This window comes from Bos taurus, chromosome 4 (genome assembly GCF_002263795.3).
Source record: "Bos taurus isolate L1 Dominette 01449 registration number 42190680 breed Hereford chromosome 4, ARS-UCD2.0, whole genome shotgun sequence".
Lineage (NCBI taxonomy): Eukaryota > Metazoa > Chordata > Mammalia > Artiodactyla > Bovidae > Bos > Bos taurus.
This window is the reverse complement of record NC_037331.1, coordinates 66,323,647-66,341,554: the sequence shown is the minus strand read 5'-3', so window position 1 is coordinate 66,341,554 and position 17,908 is coordinate 66,323,647. Positions and strand designations below refer to the sequence as shown.

The 17,908-nt window shown below is 40.8% G+C and overlaps 2 protein-coding genes across 10 annotated transcripts in view; one reads left to right on the top strand and one right to left on the bottom strand.

Annotated features, from left to right (window-relative positions):
- Nucleotides 1-836: 836 nt before the first annotated feature.
- On the bottom strand, nucleotides 837-12,881 carry FKBP14 (FKBP prolyl isomerase 14). 4 transcript variants are annotated; one of them, XM_005205506.5, is made up of 5 exons: nucleotides 12,503-12,881; nucleotides 9,329-9,480; nucleotides 7,131-7,292; nucleotides 6,162-6,289; nucleotides 837-3,118 (listed from the first exon to the last, which is right to left on the bottom strand). In XM_005205506.5, exons 1-5 carry the CDS (start codon nucleotides 12,697-12,699, stop codon nucleotides 2,960-2,962), a joined length of 798 nt encoding a protein of 265 aa, XP_005205563.1. In that variant the 5' UTR covers nucleotides 12,700-12,881; the 3' UTR covers nucleotides 837-2,959. The 4 variants fall into 4 exon arrangements, 3 of the variants coding, with proteins under 3 accessions (XP_005205563.1, NP_001069859.2, XP_059741735.1); XM_059885752.1 differs by lacking the exon at nucleotides 837-3,118 and adding an exon at nucleotides 3,905-5,971; XR_234313.5 differs by lacking the exon at nucleotides 837-3,118 and adding an exon at nucleotides 6,674-6,807 and having other exon boundaries at nucleotides 6,201-6,289.
- A 123-nt stretch (nucleotides 12,882-13,004) lies between these two features.
- The window catches only part of PLEKHA8 (pleckstrin homology domain containing A8), a 109,083-nt gene continuing 104,179 nt past the window's right edge, over nucleotides 13,005-17,908 (top strand). For 3 of the 6 annotated variants that reach the window (XR_009494159.1, XM_005205500.5, XM_024990801.2), the window contains exon 1: nucleotides 15,404-15,816. Coding sequence is in view for 3 of the 6 variants with exons in the window: in XM_005205500.5 (XP_005205557.1) it covers nucleotides 15,777-15,816 (40 nt within the window). In the remaining 3 variants the exon portion in view is untranslated. Of the gene's footprint in view, nucleotides 13,242-15,403; nucleotides 15,817-17,908 lie in introns of those variants that run through there. The other 3 variants (XM_024990802.2, XM_015469610.3, NM_001197032.1) reach the window with 3 other exon arrangements.

The window sequence follows — 17,908 nt, the reverse complement described above, 5'->3', positions numbered from 1 at the left end:
TCGATGATCCAGCGGATGTTGGCAATTTGATCTCTGGTTCCTCTGCCTTTTCTAAAACCAGCTTGAACATCAGGGAGTTCACGGTTCATGTATTGCTGAAGCCTGGCTTGGAGAATTTTGAGCATTACTTTCCTAGCGTGTGAGATGAGTGCAATTGGGTGGTAGTTTGAGCATTCTTTGGCATTGCCTTTCTTTGGGATTGGAATGAAAACTGACCTTTTCCAGTTCTGTGGCCACTGCTGAGTTTTCCAAATTTGCTGGCATATTGAGTGCAGCACTTTCACAGCATCATCTTTCAGGATTTGAAATAGCTCAACTGGAATTCATCACCTCCACTAGCTTTGTTCATGATGCTTTGTATGATGCTTCACTTGAATGTGAAGTCAAGTAAGGCCCACTTGACTTCACATTCCATGATGTCTGGCTCTAGGTCAGTGATCACACCATCGTGATTACCTGGGTCATAAAGATCTTTTTTGTATAGTTCTTCTGTGTATTCTTGCCATCTCTTTTTAATATCTTCTGCTTCTGTTAAGTCCATCCATTTCTGTCCTTTATTGAGCCCATCTTTGCATGAAATGTTCCCTTGGTATCTCTAATTTTCTTGCCCTTAATAGTTTGATGCTAATTTCAAAACAATTGAAACCACACCACAGCTTTCTTTACAAATATATCTAAACAGAGTGGATAACCAAAGACACATTCAAAATGTCATCACACCCCTCTCCTCACTTTACCTGTTCATTTTCCTCAGTTTCAATGTAAGACCGAGAATAACAGAAAATCAATAAAGCTGCTGAGTCACCTGGGGCTTGAAGAATTTTTCACAAAACCAATTATTTCCCAAATAAACTTTATTTTGAAAAGAATACCACAACAGAGTTGTTGAAATTTAAATATAACATATCTTAGCAGTATTACTGAGGCAAATTATATACAAGTGGAGTCACAGTTCATGTCTGATTATTCTTACGAATGAAAAGTAGTGCAAAGATGCTGCTACACTAAACAGGCAGATAATGTAAAAACAACCATAACCTATTTATATGCTGTCATTTCATACTTGTATCTAAATATTTAGGTGGGAATTGATCCAAATTCATACAAGATAAATAATATGCTCCCTGAATAACCAAAATTCTTTTTCCTTTCCTCTTCCACCATAGATAGCATCATCAGTAATGTCTATACAATATAGCACGGGATGACAAGCTACTTTCTTTCCCTCAATAATACAGTACAAAGCTTTCTGTATTGTGGTTTGTAAGTCCTTCAAGTTGAGGAAAACAGCAGTGACAACTTAAGAGTTTTCTAAATATAGGTGATTTCATCAGAGAAAGGTGTTATTTATGTTCTTCCCAAGAACTTCCTGTTTTAGTGATGAAAATGTCCACATATAATCAGTGAAAGTCGTCCATACATGATGTAGTAATTGTTCATAAGTACCAGAGATAAACAACTAAGACACATGCCTGGACCCTCTCGCCCCTAGGGTTTTTGAGGCAATTCAGTGCTCACCCTAAGATTATTCAATTAAACCAGAGACATTTCTGGATCATGGGATTTCAAAAGCACCACATACAGCCAGTTAACTATCTTCAAAGGATAAGGATCCAAGGACAAAAAACAGAGTTGACTACTAGGAGAGCAAACTGAAGAGAGAATCCTTTTCAATACCAGAGGGCAGTACAAAGATACTTAACTTGGGGATTGAAATCTGGGTCTACAAGTTAGTTACTGATTGACCTTGGGCACAAAAATCAATCTCTCTGAATGACAACTTTCTCATTTATAAAATAGGTACAATAAGATCTCTTTTTTTCATAGGCTTAGTGAGAATCGGACAATGATGCACTTGAGATCACTTTGTAAACTTACTCTTCTTAGCAAATGAGGTTTGGGTATTTTTAAAAAGTATTGGGGAAGAATTCCAATTTAAGATAAAATTATAAAATCATCAACTTTTGACTTGTGATAGACCTCTATTCAAAGGTAGCCGCTGTGAACTAACAACATTGTAAAGCAACTATACTTCAATAAAAATTTTTAAAAAAATAGTAGCTGCTGTGGGTCTGCCTCATTTTTTTTTTTTGATGAGGCAGAAATGGGAAATTTTTTATTGTATCACTAATTTCTCTTATAAGACAATGTTACTGTAGTATAACACATTAGTTATAGACATTTATCAATTAAAGAATGAGGAAGGGCGATCTGCTAGCCTTAAAAAGTAAACAGTGACTCATTCCAACTCTTCACCTCCTTTGCAATATTTTGACACATTTTATTATGAAGAAATAAACACATAAATAAATTGTTCTGTTAATCATGGTAGGTCATTCATTGCTAGTTATGTAGCTTAAATCCCAGGCAGATTTCAATGTAAACATTTATAAATTATGAATTTTGTTACTCACTTCAGCATTGCACATCTCCTCAGTAAAGCAGTTACTTAAAAGTAGAGCTCAACAACCATTTTCCTGTTTTCCTCAAGCAGAGACTCAAAAGCAGTAATAGGCACACTGTTTCATTACAACATGAAAATAATAAGCCTTGGGTTATTGCTAAAGGCTTTTCAAATATCAGCATCTAACTTGGAGATGAGGGAAAAAGAAATAGAGGGTGCTGATCTGTGCTGTAACCTGTTCTTATGTGGGGCACGCTCCTGGTTGCAATATTTGAAAATTACATGTATGTAAGTAAAACATACAGCTTCACATGTGAAAGTGAAAAATGGTCCAGAAGTCTTCTCTTCAAAAACAGATCACCTTTTTCTTCCCAATAACTTACCAGAAATAAATGTACTTAGAAGCCCTAAGGGGTTCTTCAAATAATATTCAGAAAAATATATAAAAATAAAAAAAACAAAGCATGAACAGAACATAGTTAACAAATAAGACTTTCTTTCGGGATAATTACCCTTGCTTTTAAGGATGGATGCCATGTAAAATGGGAGACGTGTCTATAATTCATCATGTTTATATGTAAATTCTCTGGCAGATATAAATCCATCTTTGTCTTCATCTTCTTTATCAAAAATATCCTCTACCAAAACATCATGATGACTTTCATTCACCACTGCACCATGCTTTTCAAACTCCTTCTTTAAATACACTTTAACCTACAAAATAATGGGTCACATTAATAATTCAGATTCATAAGACACCCACATTGAGCCAATCAATATTATAGACTAGATGGGTAGTGTATTTAGTTATATATAACAACTACTAAACAGCTACATATGATAGTAAAAGAGTTATAAAGAACTTTCCCCTGAAAAGCTGTTTCTTTAGTGCTGTGGGCTTCCCAGGCAGCTCAGTGGTAAAGAATCCGCCTGCAAGGCAGGAGACTGACGTTCTATCCCTGGGTCGGGAAGATCCCCTGGAGAAGGAAAGGGCAACCCACTCCAGTATTCTTGCCTGGGAAATCCCATGGACAAGGAGGCTGGCGGACTACAGTCCATGGGATCACAAAAGATTTGGATGCAAGTAAACCACAACAAATAGTGCTATGGCAGAGACACTGAATACTGCCCAGAGGCAAACGTAAGGATTACAGCACGAGAAAAACACACAATGAAGCGTACTAATCCCAGTCCACCACAGAGTCAGGGATTTGAAAGACCGCTACCTTTCAATCCACTGAATTACCCAGATCTTGTTTTCTAACAAGGATCAGAACTCCAGGTATTTCTCTTAAAATCAGACTAGGTGATGGCCTTTTTACAATTTAAGTAGGTGACTAGAAACAGTAGCTGCTCTGGAACTCGGTGTGATCATGCCACTTGACCTTTCCATCTCAGAGATTAAAGCAAAATCCAGACTGATGAGTATTTAGACTAAAAATTTCCATTTTTACACAGATATTTGAATATATAAACAAAATATTGCCCCCAATTACCTACTGCTGCTGCTGCTGCTGCCAAGTCGCTTCAGTCGTGTCCGACTCTGTGCAACCCCATAGACGGCAGCCCACCAGGCTCTCCAGTCCCTGGGACTCTCCAGGCAAGAACACTGGAGTGGGTTGCCATTTCCTTCTCCAATGTATGAAAGTGAAAAGTGGAAGTGAAGTCGCGCAGTTGTGTACAACTCTTTGCGACCCCATGGACTGCAGCCTACCAGGCTCCTCCATCCATGGGATTTTCCAAGCAAGAGTACTGGAGTGGGGTGCCATTGCCTTCTCCGCAATTACCTACTAGATTCACCATAATGCAGTTCAACTGTATTTTCATTTTTAATCATATTCCTCTGTTAGAGGAGCAATTTCAAACCTTCTCTCCTCCCTCTACCACCAATATGCAAACATAATGTGCACATTTATTTTTAAGATTAAGGGGATGTAATGCAGTTGAAAAAAGCGGGAGAGGCAGTGATAATAGATGCGCTAAGGCAGAACACGTCTCCAGGGTATACTGTGTGAATAAAGTGAGATCCCAAACCGTATGCGTAGTATGCTGCTTTTTGTGTAAGCAAGGGGGAAAGAAAACTGTATATTCATGTTTGCTAGTATTTGGATAAAGAAATACCTAGAAGAATACATTAGAAACTAATAAAACTGGATAGGAAGGAGAAGGTCACATGGTAGAAGAGGATATAGGTGGGAGAATGACTTCTTAATAAATCCTTTTATATTGAATTGATTTCTTTGAACCATGTGAATGTGTTGTTTATTCAGGATTTTTTAAAGGAAAGGGAATTCAAATTTATCTTGGATAGAAAAGAGTTAATGACTGATAAACACTCTGAGGTGTTATAAATTTAGTAGCTGTGGATCATGACCCTGTGGTTTATAACAACATATCTTATTCAAGACTCAATCATTTTCTGGTCATTGGAATGAAATGGATGAAAGCATAAAAAGGGACTTGATTTCTGACTAGCCAAGCCATAATGGAGAATGGGGGGAATGACTCAGTCGTGTCCAATCCTTTGAGACCCCATGGACTACACTATACATACAGTCCATGGAATTCTCCAGGCCAGAATACTGGAGTGGGGTAGTCTTTCCCTTCCCCAGGGGATATTCCCAACACAAGGATCGAATCCAGGTCTCCCACATTGAAGGCGGATTCTCTACCAGATGAGCCACAAGGGAAGCCCAAGAATACTGGAGTGGGTAGCCTATCCCTTCTCCAGCGGATCTTCCCAACCCAGGAATTGAACGAGGGTCTCCTGCATTGCAGGTGGATTCTTTACCAACGAGCTGTCAGGGAAGCCCATAATGGAGAATATGAGTAGACAAAAAATTTAAGGATACAGATCTTTCTCCATTTCTTTCCCCACAGAAGCCAGACTAAGACATGTATGTGTAGCAATGGCTGCAAAAGCCTAAATAAATTATATAGAGAAGTCCTCTTCCTTTCCTCTTTCTCAACACCAGGACCTTGAGGGAGCTGGGAAAGGTCTGTCTGCTTCTATGAAAAATCAAGACTGGGATCTCCTATTCTGAGCAAAACTGAGCATGTGATCTGCTTGCTGCTGCTAACTGCTAGATAATCACTATACAACTCCATTTAACAACCAGTGATATTATGCAGGACATCTTTGTTTCTTACACAGTAACTCCAAAACAGGAATTTGTCTTGGTAAAACAGATCTTCAAAAACTCTGGGCAAGGGGGAAGGAAGGAAGAAGGGAAGGGATACTTAGGGAGTTTGGGAGGATATGCTACAAACTGCTATATTTACAATGGATAACCAACAAGGACCTCCTATATAGCACATAAAACTCTGCTCAATGTTATGTGGCAGCCTGGATGGGAGGGGAGTTTGGGGGAGTATGGATATTTGTATATGTATGGCTGAGTCCCTTTGCTATTTACCTAATTGTTAATCGGCTACACCACAATACAAAAAAAAAAGTTTAAAAAAAAAAAGGGCAAGAGCAAGATACAGTGAATCCTATTGCATTAAGGGGAAAAAAAGCAAAAGAATGGGAAGTCTCAATATACTTTTCTCCAATACAATGATTTCCTATGGAAAAAAAAAAAGGCAATTTTCAAAGCATCAGTGTTTAAGAAAACTTATAAATAACATTTTACACAATAAAATAAATTTTATTTAAAAATATATTTCTTAAAAAGTGAGTTAAAAGGAAGGAAGGAAAAAGGCAGGGAAGAAGGGAGGAAAAAGGGAAGAGAGAGAGAGAGAAAGGGAAGGTCACCTCATTTTTAGAGAGTTTCCAGTCATCATTAAGATCCATTTCTTGGAATGACTCATGGGATCTTGGTCCATTTCGAATCTCCAGGAGATCAATGTTGAATATCAGTGTACTTTCTGGGGGAATTTTACCTGACACGTAGAGAGGGTGGGGGTTAAGTTTTATTTAAAAGATCACAAAGTTTAGATGGTAGAAAACTTGCAGTAATTAACAAAATACTATTTTAACTGAATTAAATGAAGAACATTTCTCAGACTGTCACATATAGAGAAATTATTTATAGTTTATTCAAACAAATAGAATAAAGATAGAACAATCCAAATTATTAGATCCAAAAGAGAGTGTTTTGACCTTGCAATTTTTGTACACACACATACACACACACACACACACACAGATGCCTCATGGTCTGAGAATTAAATTTCAAATATAATTAATAGATTACATATTATATGTCAAGAATGACTTAATGGGCTTTCATTCAGAGTTAATCATAGTAGAAGTGATTTACTAACTTTGGGGTCAGAAACTCCTGGCCTAGAGACACATCCAGCATGGCCATTTCCACCACTGGGAGGCAGTATGTAACAAGGTGAGCTCACCCTGGGACAAAACACATCTGCCTTTCTCTAAGTCTCAGTTTTCTCATCTGGAAGCAAATTCAACACATGTTGAGGAAATTCCATGGGAGGGGGAGACATAAAAATAAATTGCTGAGAAGGGAGATAAAAATCTTTTAAAGTGAAAAGAGCTTTGTTAGAGTCCCAGGGACCTTAAAAAAAAAAAAAAAAACCTAAACAAAACCAAAAACTTCTGGGAAACTGACATTATTTTTTTCCAATTTGTTTTCTTGTAAGTATAATTAACATACAGGTCTGGGTAAAGATTACAAATATTTCTTAGTGCCCCACTCCCTCATCCCACATATTCCCACGAAAGAGCATTTGTAAGCATCCAAAGAACAAAACTTACACTGTGTGCTGAAGCGTACCATTCCAGATCTAGGCAGAGGGCATGCACTAGAGGTCATGAAGAAAACCGCAATCTTTCCAAAAGGAGGCATGCAAACATGGTACTCAAAAACTACAAAACTTGTGTTTAAGTACATGTTAGCAGGATTAGTTTCATGGGACTCTGTTTGAAGGAAATGACTCAAATTCAGATCTCTAACTTGTTACAAAGTAAAATCAAGTTAAATGGAGTATGGAGAAAGAGACATGGACTAATACCATTTAGTATTTATATTAATATACTAATATCATTTATATAGACAGACATTATAAATACCATTTAATATTTATATAAATATTAAAGGTGAAACAATAAAGATACAGAAAAGTGAAAGAATATGTTAAACATCAGATACTTGATTTTATCCTCTAAAAGGATCATTATTAAAATCAGAGTTGAATTTTGTTAGTAAATCCTGTTCTTTGCAGAAGATTTACATAAATATTAAAAGGAGAAACGTTAAAGATACAGGAAAGTGAAAGACTATGTTGAACATCAGAGAAACATTTTCAAGATACTTGATTTTATTCTCCAAAAGGATGACTATTAAAACAAGAATTGAATTTTGTAATAAATCCTGCTTAATGCAGAAGATTTGAATAGCAAGGTCCATTTTAGAATATGTAATACTTCATATATGGCACCTATGTTCTTCTTAGGAAACTGGGGTAGGAAACCATAGTCCCCGCCTTATAAATGGTTAAGCTTGGAGGCTATGAAGTCTGTATTTTTACTACATCAGAGTGGTTTTATGTCTAGTTCTAATGACTTCTTAAACTTTTTTTCTTCATTACGTACAGAATGTGGAAGAGATAGAACCAAAAAATAAAAATAACTCCCAGAACCACTGTCCATTATCAACATTCTATTTCCTTGTGATTCACTTTGTATGTATATATATTTTTTCCTAATACTATCATACTATATCTTTGTTTTCTTATTTTATATATAACATTATAGCATACATATTTTAGATATAATTTTTTTAATGTTTAAAATACTCTTTTATTTTAAGTATTTATTAGTTTTATTTGGCTGTGCCAGGTCTTAGTTGCAGCACACAGGATGTTTGATCTTTTTTGAGGCATACAGGATTTTTAGTTGCAGTGTGTGGGATGTAGTTCCCTGCCCAGGGATCAAACCTGGGCCGATACATTGAGAGTGTTGGAGTCTTAGCCATTGGACTACTAGGGAAGCCCCGAAATGCCATTTTTAAATAACTGGGTCATATTTTATTTAGCTACACCTCTGTTATTATACACTTAAGTTGATTTCAGTCTTTTAGCTATTAAAAACAACATAGTGATGGACATTCTGTTTATAAATCTTCCCCAATACCAGATTATTACCGTAGGTTAGATTCTAATGAAGGAATTATAGGATGCATGCATATAAACATCTTTAGGCTTCTTATAAGTAGCCCTGTGGAAAACTGCATGGTCTCCCACCTGAACAACAGGTTTTATTGGCTGCCCTAGAATACTAGCACAAAGGCTCCCTGGACCAACTAGCCCAGTTGCTTCTGCTTTATTAAACTCATTTCATGACATTCCATTATTTATTTAAATAAATTATAAAACAATTTTAAACATGAAAAGAACCTCCAATAAAAGCTCTGTCGTGGGAGATGTCAGTTGTGACTCATACAGAGCTCACATCTAAAACTGCATTTAATTCCTTAATAATCTGTATTTCAAATGTTCAACTCATCAAAACAGCTATACTGAGTAGTCTTTCTTTTTGCATTATTAAAACAAATCAGTAAGTTTCAATTGGGGAGGACAAAAAAGTCCGGGAGACAATGGAGACACTGGCACAACAATGTGAATGCACTGAATTCCACTAAACTATATACTTCAAAATGGTAAACATTATGTTATATATATAATACTACCATTAAAAAACGCCACCATATTGGTGAGCAATAGTAAACAAAGTTGAGATTATAGAACATTTTTTCATTGATAGTTCAGTTGACCATTTATATATTATGATTAATTGGCCACTTCAAATGGTAATCAAGACAAAATTATATTTTCCTAAGATATACAAGTCCTGTATTTACTTCTTGAAAAAAAAATACACAGTAGTTACTACCTTCTATGCCTAATCCAGAGAAGAATTATAATGCTGTAGTACAAAAGTAGAATCGCTATTACCTTTTCCTTCTTTTCCATAGCCCAAGGCAGGAGGAATGGTGAGCTTTCTCTTTTCTCCTACACACATTCCCTTCAAGCCCTGGTCCCAACCTTTGAGAGCCTCCAGGATGCCCAGGGTGAACCAAATAGGCTGACCATTGTTATGTTTGTGACTACAACAGAAAGAAAACACATTTGGACTCTTTAGTAACTTTATCATTGCTCCTGCTCATGCTCAGTCACTAAGTTGTGTCTGACTTTTTGCGATCTCATGGACTATAGCCTACCAGGCTCCTCTGTCCACAGGACTCTCCAGGCAAGAATACTGGAGTGGGTTGCCACTTCCTTCTCCAGGGGATCTTTCCAATCCAGGGATGGAACCTGTGTCTCCTGTGTCTCCTGCACTGGCAGGCAAATTCTTTTACCACTGCACCACCTGGGAAGCCTTGTTGTATACCAAGTATTATCTAAATGCTTTGCTTCTTTTAAGTCTAACAGTGATCATATGAGATAAGTACCATTATTACACCATTGTACAGTGGAGGAAACTGAGGTTAAGTGTGCCAGTATCTGACCTAACTCCAAAGTTCAAAGTTCAAACTTTGAATTCCAAAGTTCAAAGTCTTAATCGCACAGTGATGCTTTCCCTGGGAGACCACTAGGGTGCAGAGAGGGATAAAATAATGGAATATGGATGAGTTTGGGAAGGAGGATGAGAGGCTAAGAATACTCACATGGACAATGGAGAGTCGAGAGCACAGCATCTTATATCCTCTCTACAACCTTTCCTGATGTACAGCCTGCTGATGGTTCTGACAGGTGCAAGAGGCTGCTCTTCAGCCCTGAATCCCCATTCAGACCCTGGTCTAATTCTCTCCCTAGGTGTTTATTGTGGGGCTATGCAAGGCAGTCTGGAAGAGTGGCCCCTCAAAGACTAGAGAAGAAGTGAATGGTCAAGATATCCTGGCTCATGAGAGGCCAGCCTAAGAAAGCCAACCTGATGGGCTACTGGAGGGGCTTGTGGGCTGAGTAGTATCTAACCCAATTAACTCTTTCAGTGCAATAAAGGGGCTTCTCTGGTGGCTCAGATGGTAAAGAATCTGCCTGCAATGTGGGAGACCCAGGCTCGATCCCTGGGTCAGGAAGATCCCCTGTAGAAGGGAAAGGCAACCCACTCCAGTATTCTTGCCTAGAGAATTCGATGGACAGAGAAGCCTGGCAGGCTACAATCCATGGGACCCCAAAGAGTTGGACATGACTGAGACTAACATCACTTCAGTGCAATAAGGGAACTGGCCTATTCTCTTGTAGGTGAGAACTGGAAGTCGTTCTACTAAGCTTCCCAAGTACCATGGTTACTAAATGTAGGTAAAGGTCCTCACTTCTTTTCTTGAATTTGGCCCATGATCAAAGTAGCAAAATGGCAACTGTAGAACATAGAGGAAAGCTAGAACAGAATAAAGAAAGAAGAAAGAATCCAGTACCCAGTGCTGTTACAGTTTTGGGACGTTTACTGTCATGCTAAAGGATTTAGGCCATTTACCACGTAAGTTATGGTTCTTGAAATGATGAACGTACTTTATAAACCGATCATTTGGTGGTACTTTCATTATAATACTCAGAGTTAGCAGGTTTTGACCATTTACATGGAGGCTGCATGACAATATTCCCCTGATCAGGAAGTAGAACTTCAGTAGCAAAGTGTTAAATAACGTCAAGTGGTTTGCACTGAAGTCCACACAGGCTTTTGGTTCTGAGACTTGAAAGGCTGGACCTAAAATAGATCAGACTAAAATAAAAATGTAATTGAAAGTTTCAAACGCAAATCATAATATTGTTTAATGTCCAATGTGGCACTGTTCTCATTGAAAAAAAAAGATAGGGCTATTGAGAATTCAGTGGCAAGCTACCATCTTGGAACTTTTTTCAAGGACTAACAGAGTTCAGGGAAGAGTGCCACTGACTTCAGAACGTCATGACAGACCAGATAGGAATGCCCGGTAAAGGCAGTTTATCAGAAAACAAGGTCTAGGAAGGGCCATGAAACTTTGCTGCTTTAGTTCATGTCATTCTCTCTACCTGGGATGTCCCCCCTTCCTCATTCTCCACCAAAAAACCTCCATCCATCTTTCAAGACCCATCTCAGTTATGATCTCTGGGAAGTCGCTCTCTTTCCCCACCTTTAGAGCACGATTAATTCTAGAGTCCATTACGCTTTGTGAGCACTTCGAACATTCTGTCCTTTACATCATGAGTTATTTGTCTTCCTTCCCCCCTGTAGACAGTGTCCTGCTGGAGCAGAAGCCACTCTTAGTCATCTTTGTATCCCTAGGGCCTGACTTGTGGTCGCTCAGTAAGGATTTGATTGATGGATAGATGAATGAATGGATGAGGCTGGAAAGAAGTCAGATATTTAAATTTTCTCTAGTATCAAACAAAAGGGCTAACATAAAGAAATGTTCAGTAAATATGTTTGGAATGGAATCAGAGATTCAATGCCTAATTGGAAATCAGTATACTTTTAAAAGATTTCCATTTTGCAATTTCTTTCTTTATGAAGCAGAAATAATGATAGTGTAACCACCTGAAAATCCTTCACTGTAGGTATTGGATTAATCTTCCATAACCACACCCACACCCGTCAATGAAGTCTTTGATTTCTAGAAAGAAATAATGAAATGAATCATGGTCCTGTGCCTTGACCAAAATGTCATCTATCAGAACAGAATTTAAGTAAGTCAATGAACTAACGTTAAAATATCCTATGACAAGCAAATAAATGATAGTATATTCTGCTCATGAAGTTGCTCTGAAAAGCTAAAGTAAATTTTACCTACACCAAAGTTATTTTCCCTCAGGATCAAAGTTTGAGAAATGAGAATTCCTTTAAGTCTTTTCTACTTATTGCCTAATTATACACCTAGATATTTCTACAGTATTTCAGAAATTCTAGTTCTAATTTTTATAATTAAAAAAATTACTGTTTTATCCTGAGCACATGTTTCCAGTAAGATCTTCAAAGGCCTTGTTATATAAGATTGGGTTTCAACAACTTCCTTTCCCCATAGAAAGAAATTAGATATTTCAGTTTTTTTTAAAGAGATAAAGTTGGTACGCGCCACTATCCCTGCCCAAGAGCTGGCATATGTGGGTTGAGTTCTTTTATTATTTTACCCGAAGGGTATAATTACTTACGTGGAGTGAAATAAGGAGCCGTCCTTTTCTAAGTAGCCTTCATAATGGACCAACATCAAATCCCCTCCTTTGGTCTTGCGATGGCAGATGAACGGCTTCTGGAGAACTTCAATCTTCACTTCTGGTTCTGGGATGAGAGCCCCACTCAAACAAGTTACTAACAGTGTCAGGACTGCATTCCACAAGAAAAGCCTCATGTTGCCAGGGCAGGAAAGAAGTTGCTACAAAAACACAGAAAGGGCCCCCGACCTCATAGAGTTAAGAAAGTAGTTGAAGACTTAAAGACAACAGCCTCTGGCAAGTCATGACTCCCTCCCTTCCTAGCAGACGTGGCACATTCACCACCGACAACTTTCCCACGCTTTGCGAACTCACCTCTAAAGAGTTAAGCCCAACCCCTGCCCTGACTGGCTCTTACAACGCTGGCTCCTGGAAAGACGGCCTCCCATTGGCTTGTGATTCTGTCCCTCAGGAGTCTCTCAAGCCAATGGTGTCACAATATTGCAATTTGCAGTTCCGCTGAGGGGAGGTAGCGCAGAAGCAAACCACCCGGAGTGGTCCTGAAGGCCCGGGGATTACAGAATTCCACAATTTAGGAATTGGAGAGAGGGGTGGGGAACACAGCTAACCGGAAACCTCAGACAGATTCCGAGATGTAAAGAATCCGCAGGGTTGTGAAGTCCTGGGTCCAGGGGAAATGGCAGAGGTCTCAGGAAAGACTCCTTTCGTCTCACGGTTGGTGAGAGAGCCCGCTCCCTTCCCCCCAACACCCCGCACACCAAAAAGTATGGTAAGGGGGCTTCCCAGGTGGAGCAGTGGTAAAGAATCTGCCTGCCAGTGGTGGAGACGCTGGAGACTCGGGTTCCTAGTTGGTTCCCAATTCCTGGTTGGGAAAGATCCCCTGGAGTAGGAAATGGCAACCCACTCCAGTATTCTTGCCTGGAAAATTCCATGAACAGAGGAGCCTGGTGGGCTACAGTTCATGGAATCATAGAGACGCAGGCGACTGAGCACACAGGCATGTAACAGTGGTTTAGGTTTCAAAGTGCTTTCTGGTTCTTCGTGAACCTCACTACTCTGTGGGTAAGGCAAGTTCTTTTATCCCTCTAAAAGATAAGTTAATATTTTGGCTAGGAGAGGTTAAGTGTCCTACTTAAGTTTATTCAGCCCCAAAAGCAGTTGAGCTCCATCATCCCAACATCTGATTCATTCTACAACACCATACAATATTATGGTCACTAATAATTTTAGATGACCTTAGTGTAGAGGGTCAATAATGAGAAAAGACCCTGCTGCTGGGAAAGACTGAAGGCAGAAGAGGGTGACAAAGGATGAGATGGTTGGATGGCATCATTGATTCAATGGACATGAATTTGGGCAAACTCTGGGAAATGGTGAGGGACAGGGAAGTCTGGGGTGCTACAGTCCACGGAATCCCGAAGAGTCGGACACAACTTGGCCACTGAACAACAAAAGTGTAGATGGTCAATAATGGCCTCTATCAAGGATAAGGATATACAGACCTCTGTTTTAAAGCAGAAATAGTAATCACAGTTATGAATTATACAGGCTAAGTTTAAAGATTTTGTTTTACATTTTTTGCATAATTTCAAAAGCAATACTTGTTCATTAAAGCTGACTTGGAAGAAACTGGAAAATACTCGTTTCCAGTTAAAATACAGGAGTCACAGCATAGGGCTTTCTGACAACCCATCTGTGGGATGGGGTGGGAGGTGGGAGAGAGGTTCAAGAAGGAGGAGATATGTGTATGCTGCTGCTGCTGCCGCTGCTGCTAAGTCGCTTCAGTCGTGTCCGACTCTGTGTGACCCCATAGACGGCAGCCCACCAGGCTCCTCCGTCCATGGGATTTTCCAGGCAAGAGTACTGGAGTGGGGTGCCATTGCTTTCTCCAGGATATGTGTATACCTATGGCTTATTCATGTTGCTGTATGGCAGAAACCAAAACAGCATTATAAAGCAATTATCCTCCCATTAAAAATAAATAATTAAAAAAATACAGGAGCCTAATTAAATTTGAATTTCAGATAAATAGCAAATTAATTTTTCTGTTTTTATTTGTGAACTATGGCAACAGATTTTGCAAATAAGAGATTTTATTTACTTCTTTAGATTACACTAAAGAAAAAGAAAAAAATCTGTAACGCCACCATGCAGAAATAGTCATCAACATTTTGGCACATAGTTTTGTGACATATGCCTAAAATAATTAGGATCCTACTGTACACTGTTTTGTAACCTGCTTTTACCACAGAATCTATAGTTAACATTTTCCCTAGTCAAATATCCTTAGCACAGAACTTTCTCACACTTTAATATGCATGGGAATCCCCCCTGGAGATCTCCTTCAGGAGTTTGGGGCCTTGCATCAAGATCCTACAATTCAGACAAGCTCCCAGGTGCCTTCAGTGCGGCTGTACACGGACCACACTTCGTGCAGCGGAGGTTTTAGAGTTTAAAGATCTGTTTTTGCTCCCTGGTCACTCACAGTATTCTATAGTGAAATTCCCATCATCTCCTTATGCCCTATGGTTGGGTACCCCCTCAATATCCTTTAAGTGTGTAGGATCAGTTAGCCTTGAAATGACAGACTCTGAAGACTAGAATCCAGCGGGCACCCTAAGGGGCCACGGTGGCTCCCAAACATCGGGAGGTGGAACCCATCTATGGTACCATAGAGTCAAGTCTGTGTTCCCCTTTGTCCCAGAGGCCTCTCTACTCCCTTCTCACCCTCCCTCTAGTCGCAAGCCTGCCCGCCCGGACTCATTTTCCCTGCGGGCCTCTTTTCACTAGGTCAGCCACGCCGGCATCTCAGCTAAACTCCGGGGTGGATTTTGGGAACCGGCGCGCAGGCGGTGCACTGGGCATGCGCGAGCGGGCCCTGAGCCCGGTGGGTCAAGCACTCAGGTAGTGCGCCGTGGCGCGGCCAGCGACCGGCTACTTCACTCGCGACACTTTGGTGACTTCAGTCGCCCCTCGAACCCACCTAGTACCTTGGCCTCCTTAAGGACAGCGCGCCGCCTGCGGCGCCTGGGACCACCGGCCGGCCGCGCTCTCACGTGCGGAGGCCGCCGCAGTGACCCCGCCCCCGGGCCCAGGATGTGAGGCCGGCGGGGCGTCCCCGCACTGGGCCCGGGCGCCGGGAGTCACCGGCTCGGCAGCGCCGGGCGATGGCCCTGCTGCCGGTGCTCCTCGCCTCCTGGAGCCTGGAGCAGTGACGGGGCCGGCGGGCGAGGGCGAGGTGGCCGCGGGCGCCATGGAGGGGGTGCTGTATAAGTGGACCAACTATCTGAGCGGTGAGTAGGGGGCGTGCCAGGGTTCCAGTCCTTTGTCTGAGCCGAGGGAGGGCGGCGTCGGGACTCGCCTCTTGGGCGTCGGGGTCACGGTCTCTTCTGAGATCTGAGAGGGCTGCGTGGACTGGGAATGTTTTCCCACAGCAGTTCTCGGGCTCCGTGCGGTACAGACACAGCCCCCTGTGGGGGCTGGGTGGGAGCGGCAGCTCTCCTCACTTCCGAATCCTGAGATTTGGGGTGACTTGAAAGGCACGATGCCCTCGGTGTCAGCGGGAGGGAAATGCTAATTCCGACTGTGGGGTCCTCTGGGAGCCTCGAATTCTGGCGAAGGAGCTGGTCTCGGGAAGGTTTCGCGTGAATGCGAGCAGAGGTCAAAGGTTCTTTTTCAAAGTCCCCATTACAAGCACTTTCCTTTTGTCACTTGCAGAGTTACCTGAGTGCAGACCAGGGTATCTGAGTCTCAGCCCCAAAGTATGCACGTTTTTGGTTTTCTCACCGAACATTTCTTTTTGTTTTACTCGGAAATGACCGTAAAATAGGATGCAAATATTAGCAACTCTTTTCTTGCCCTGCTGAACAGAACGGCTTAAAAATAGTACCCCACCCCCTTTTTCCAATTTGTGGAAGTACTTCATATCTTGAGAAGGTCATAACTATTTTTCAGCTGTGAATATGATTCAGAAGGAGAATTTTCATAAATGAGTATATAAATAAAAGCCTTCTGTGCGCTGGAAACTGTGCTAGGCCCTTTTTTGAAATTAAACTTTTTATTATGGAAAATGAGCTAGGCAGGCTCTTACAGTTTTAACAGCAATTTGAAATGAGAAATATTCTCAGTGATTCTTAAGTGGTGGAGGTGTATTTTCCCATCCTGTGGAGCCTAGGATTGATTTTTTTTTTTAGGGTTGTAGTATGATCCTCAGGGGTGTTTTAAGGACGTTTGTGTCTGGGAGGATCAGTTGGCAGTAGTGACTTTGATGAGGTTATAAAGCACAGCTGAAAGTGCGCCTGTTGATGGCACCCAGAATCTCTTCCCTATGCATAGTGTGATTACAAGTGAATTCTGTTTATTTTTCTTGTGATCATTAGTAGAAACTGAGTGAGGAGAAGTGTTTTAGAAGACCTGCTGTTTGCTTCAGGGACCTTCATTTGATGTATTAGATGTAGATACCTCATGACTGGGTTTGGCTGAATGTTAGGGAGGATGTTTGATCAAGTGATTTGCCTCAGAGGTATCTCTCAGCTCTGAGATGTAGGATCTTATGCCCCTGAGTGAAATTTAGTCACTGGTCTTGGTTCTTTCACCCCTTTCCATCACACGTGCCTTTTAACTTATTTCTTTGATCCTCAGTGCTCTTTTTTTTCCATCTCCCTTTGCCCTCTTTTTTTCCCCTCTCCTTTCTTGCTCTTCTCCTCCAAGTTTACCTCTTTTACCAAGTTAAGTCTGTTGTTACTATACCTACTTCTTGCTCATGAAATGGCCTTTTCCCCCTGACTGTCTTTATGTATCCTTCAAAAAAGCTAAATTTCTCTGGAAGGATCTTTGGAATCTTTATCATGTGGTGCCCGTACCATCTGTTCTCTTGGAAAAAGTCTACTTTTTTCTGCCCTAAGTGAGAGAAGTTAATTTTGTGAGTGATACCATCATGGTGAAAGCCCTAAGGAAAAGAAACTGGAGCCATTGCCAGTGGCTGGCTTTACATTTTGCTGCTTGTTCCCCTGTCCCTCAAGCCACCTCATTGTGGACACACTGTGCATAAAAGCCCATCACACCACGGGGGACTTTTCCTGGATGCGTATGTGCGTGCGTGCGTGCGTGCGTGCGTGCGCGCTCAGTTGTGTCTTTGCAAACCCATAGACGGTAGCCTCCCAGGCTCCTCTCTCCATGGAATTTTTCAGGGAAGAATACTGGAGTGGGTTGCCATTTCCTATTCCAGAGGATCTTCCTGGTCCCAGGATCAAAACCGCATATCTCACTCACGTCCTCTGAATTAACAGGTGAATTCTTTACCACTGTACTACCTGGGAAGCTTTTCCTAGATATATTTAAAATTACCGTCCAGTGCATTCTGTTTCCTTAGGAGATACATTTACT

Excerpts from the sequence above, each read along its gene's own strand:
- FKBP14 (XM_005205506.5), bottom strand. The coding sequence starts at position 12,699 with ATGAGGCTTTTCTTGTGGAATGCAGTCCTGACACTGTTAGTAACTTGT. Across the intron at positions 9,481-12,502 it reads GGCTCCTTATTTCACTCCAC|TCACAAACATAACAATGGTC; the intron begins GTAAGTAATTAT and ends TTTCTGTTGTAG. Across the intron at positions 6,290-7,130 it reads GGTACGCTTCAGCACACAGT|GTAAAATTCCCCCAGAAAGT; the intron begins GTAAGTTTTGTT and ends TCTACGTGTCAG.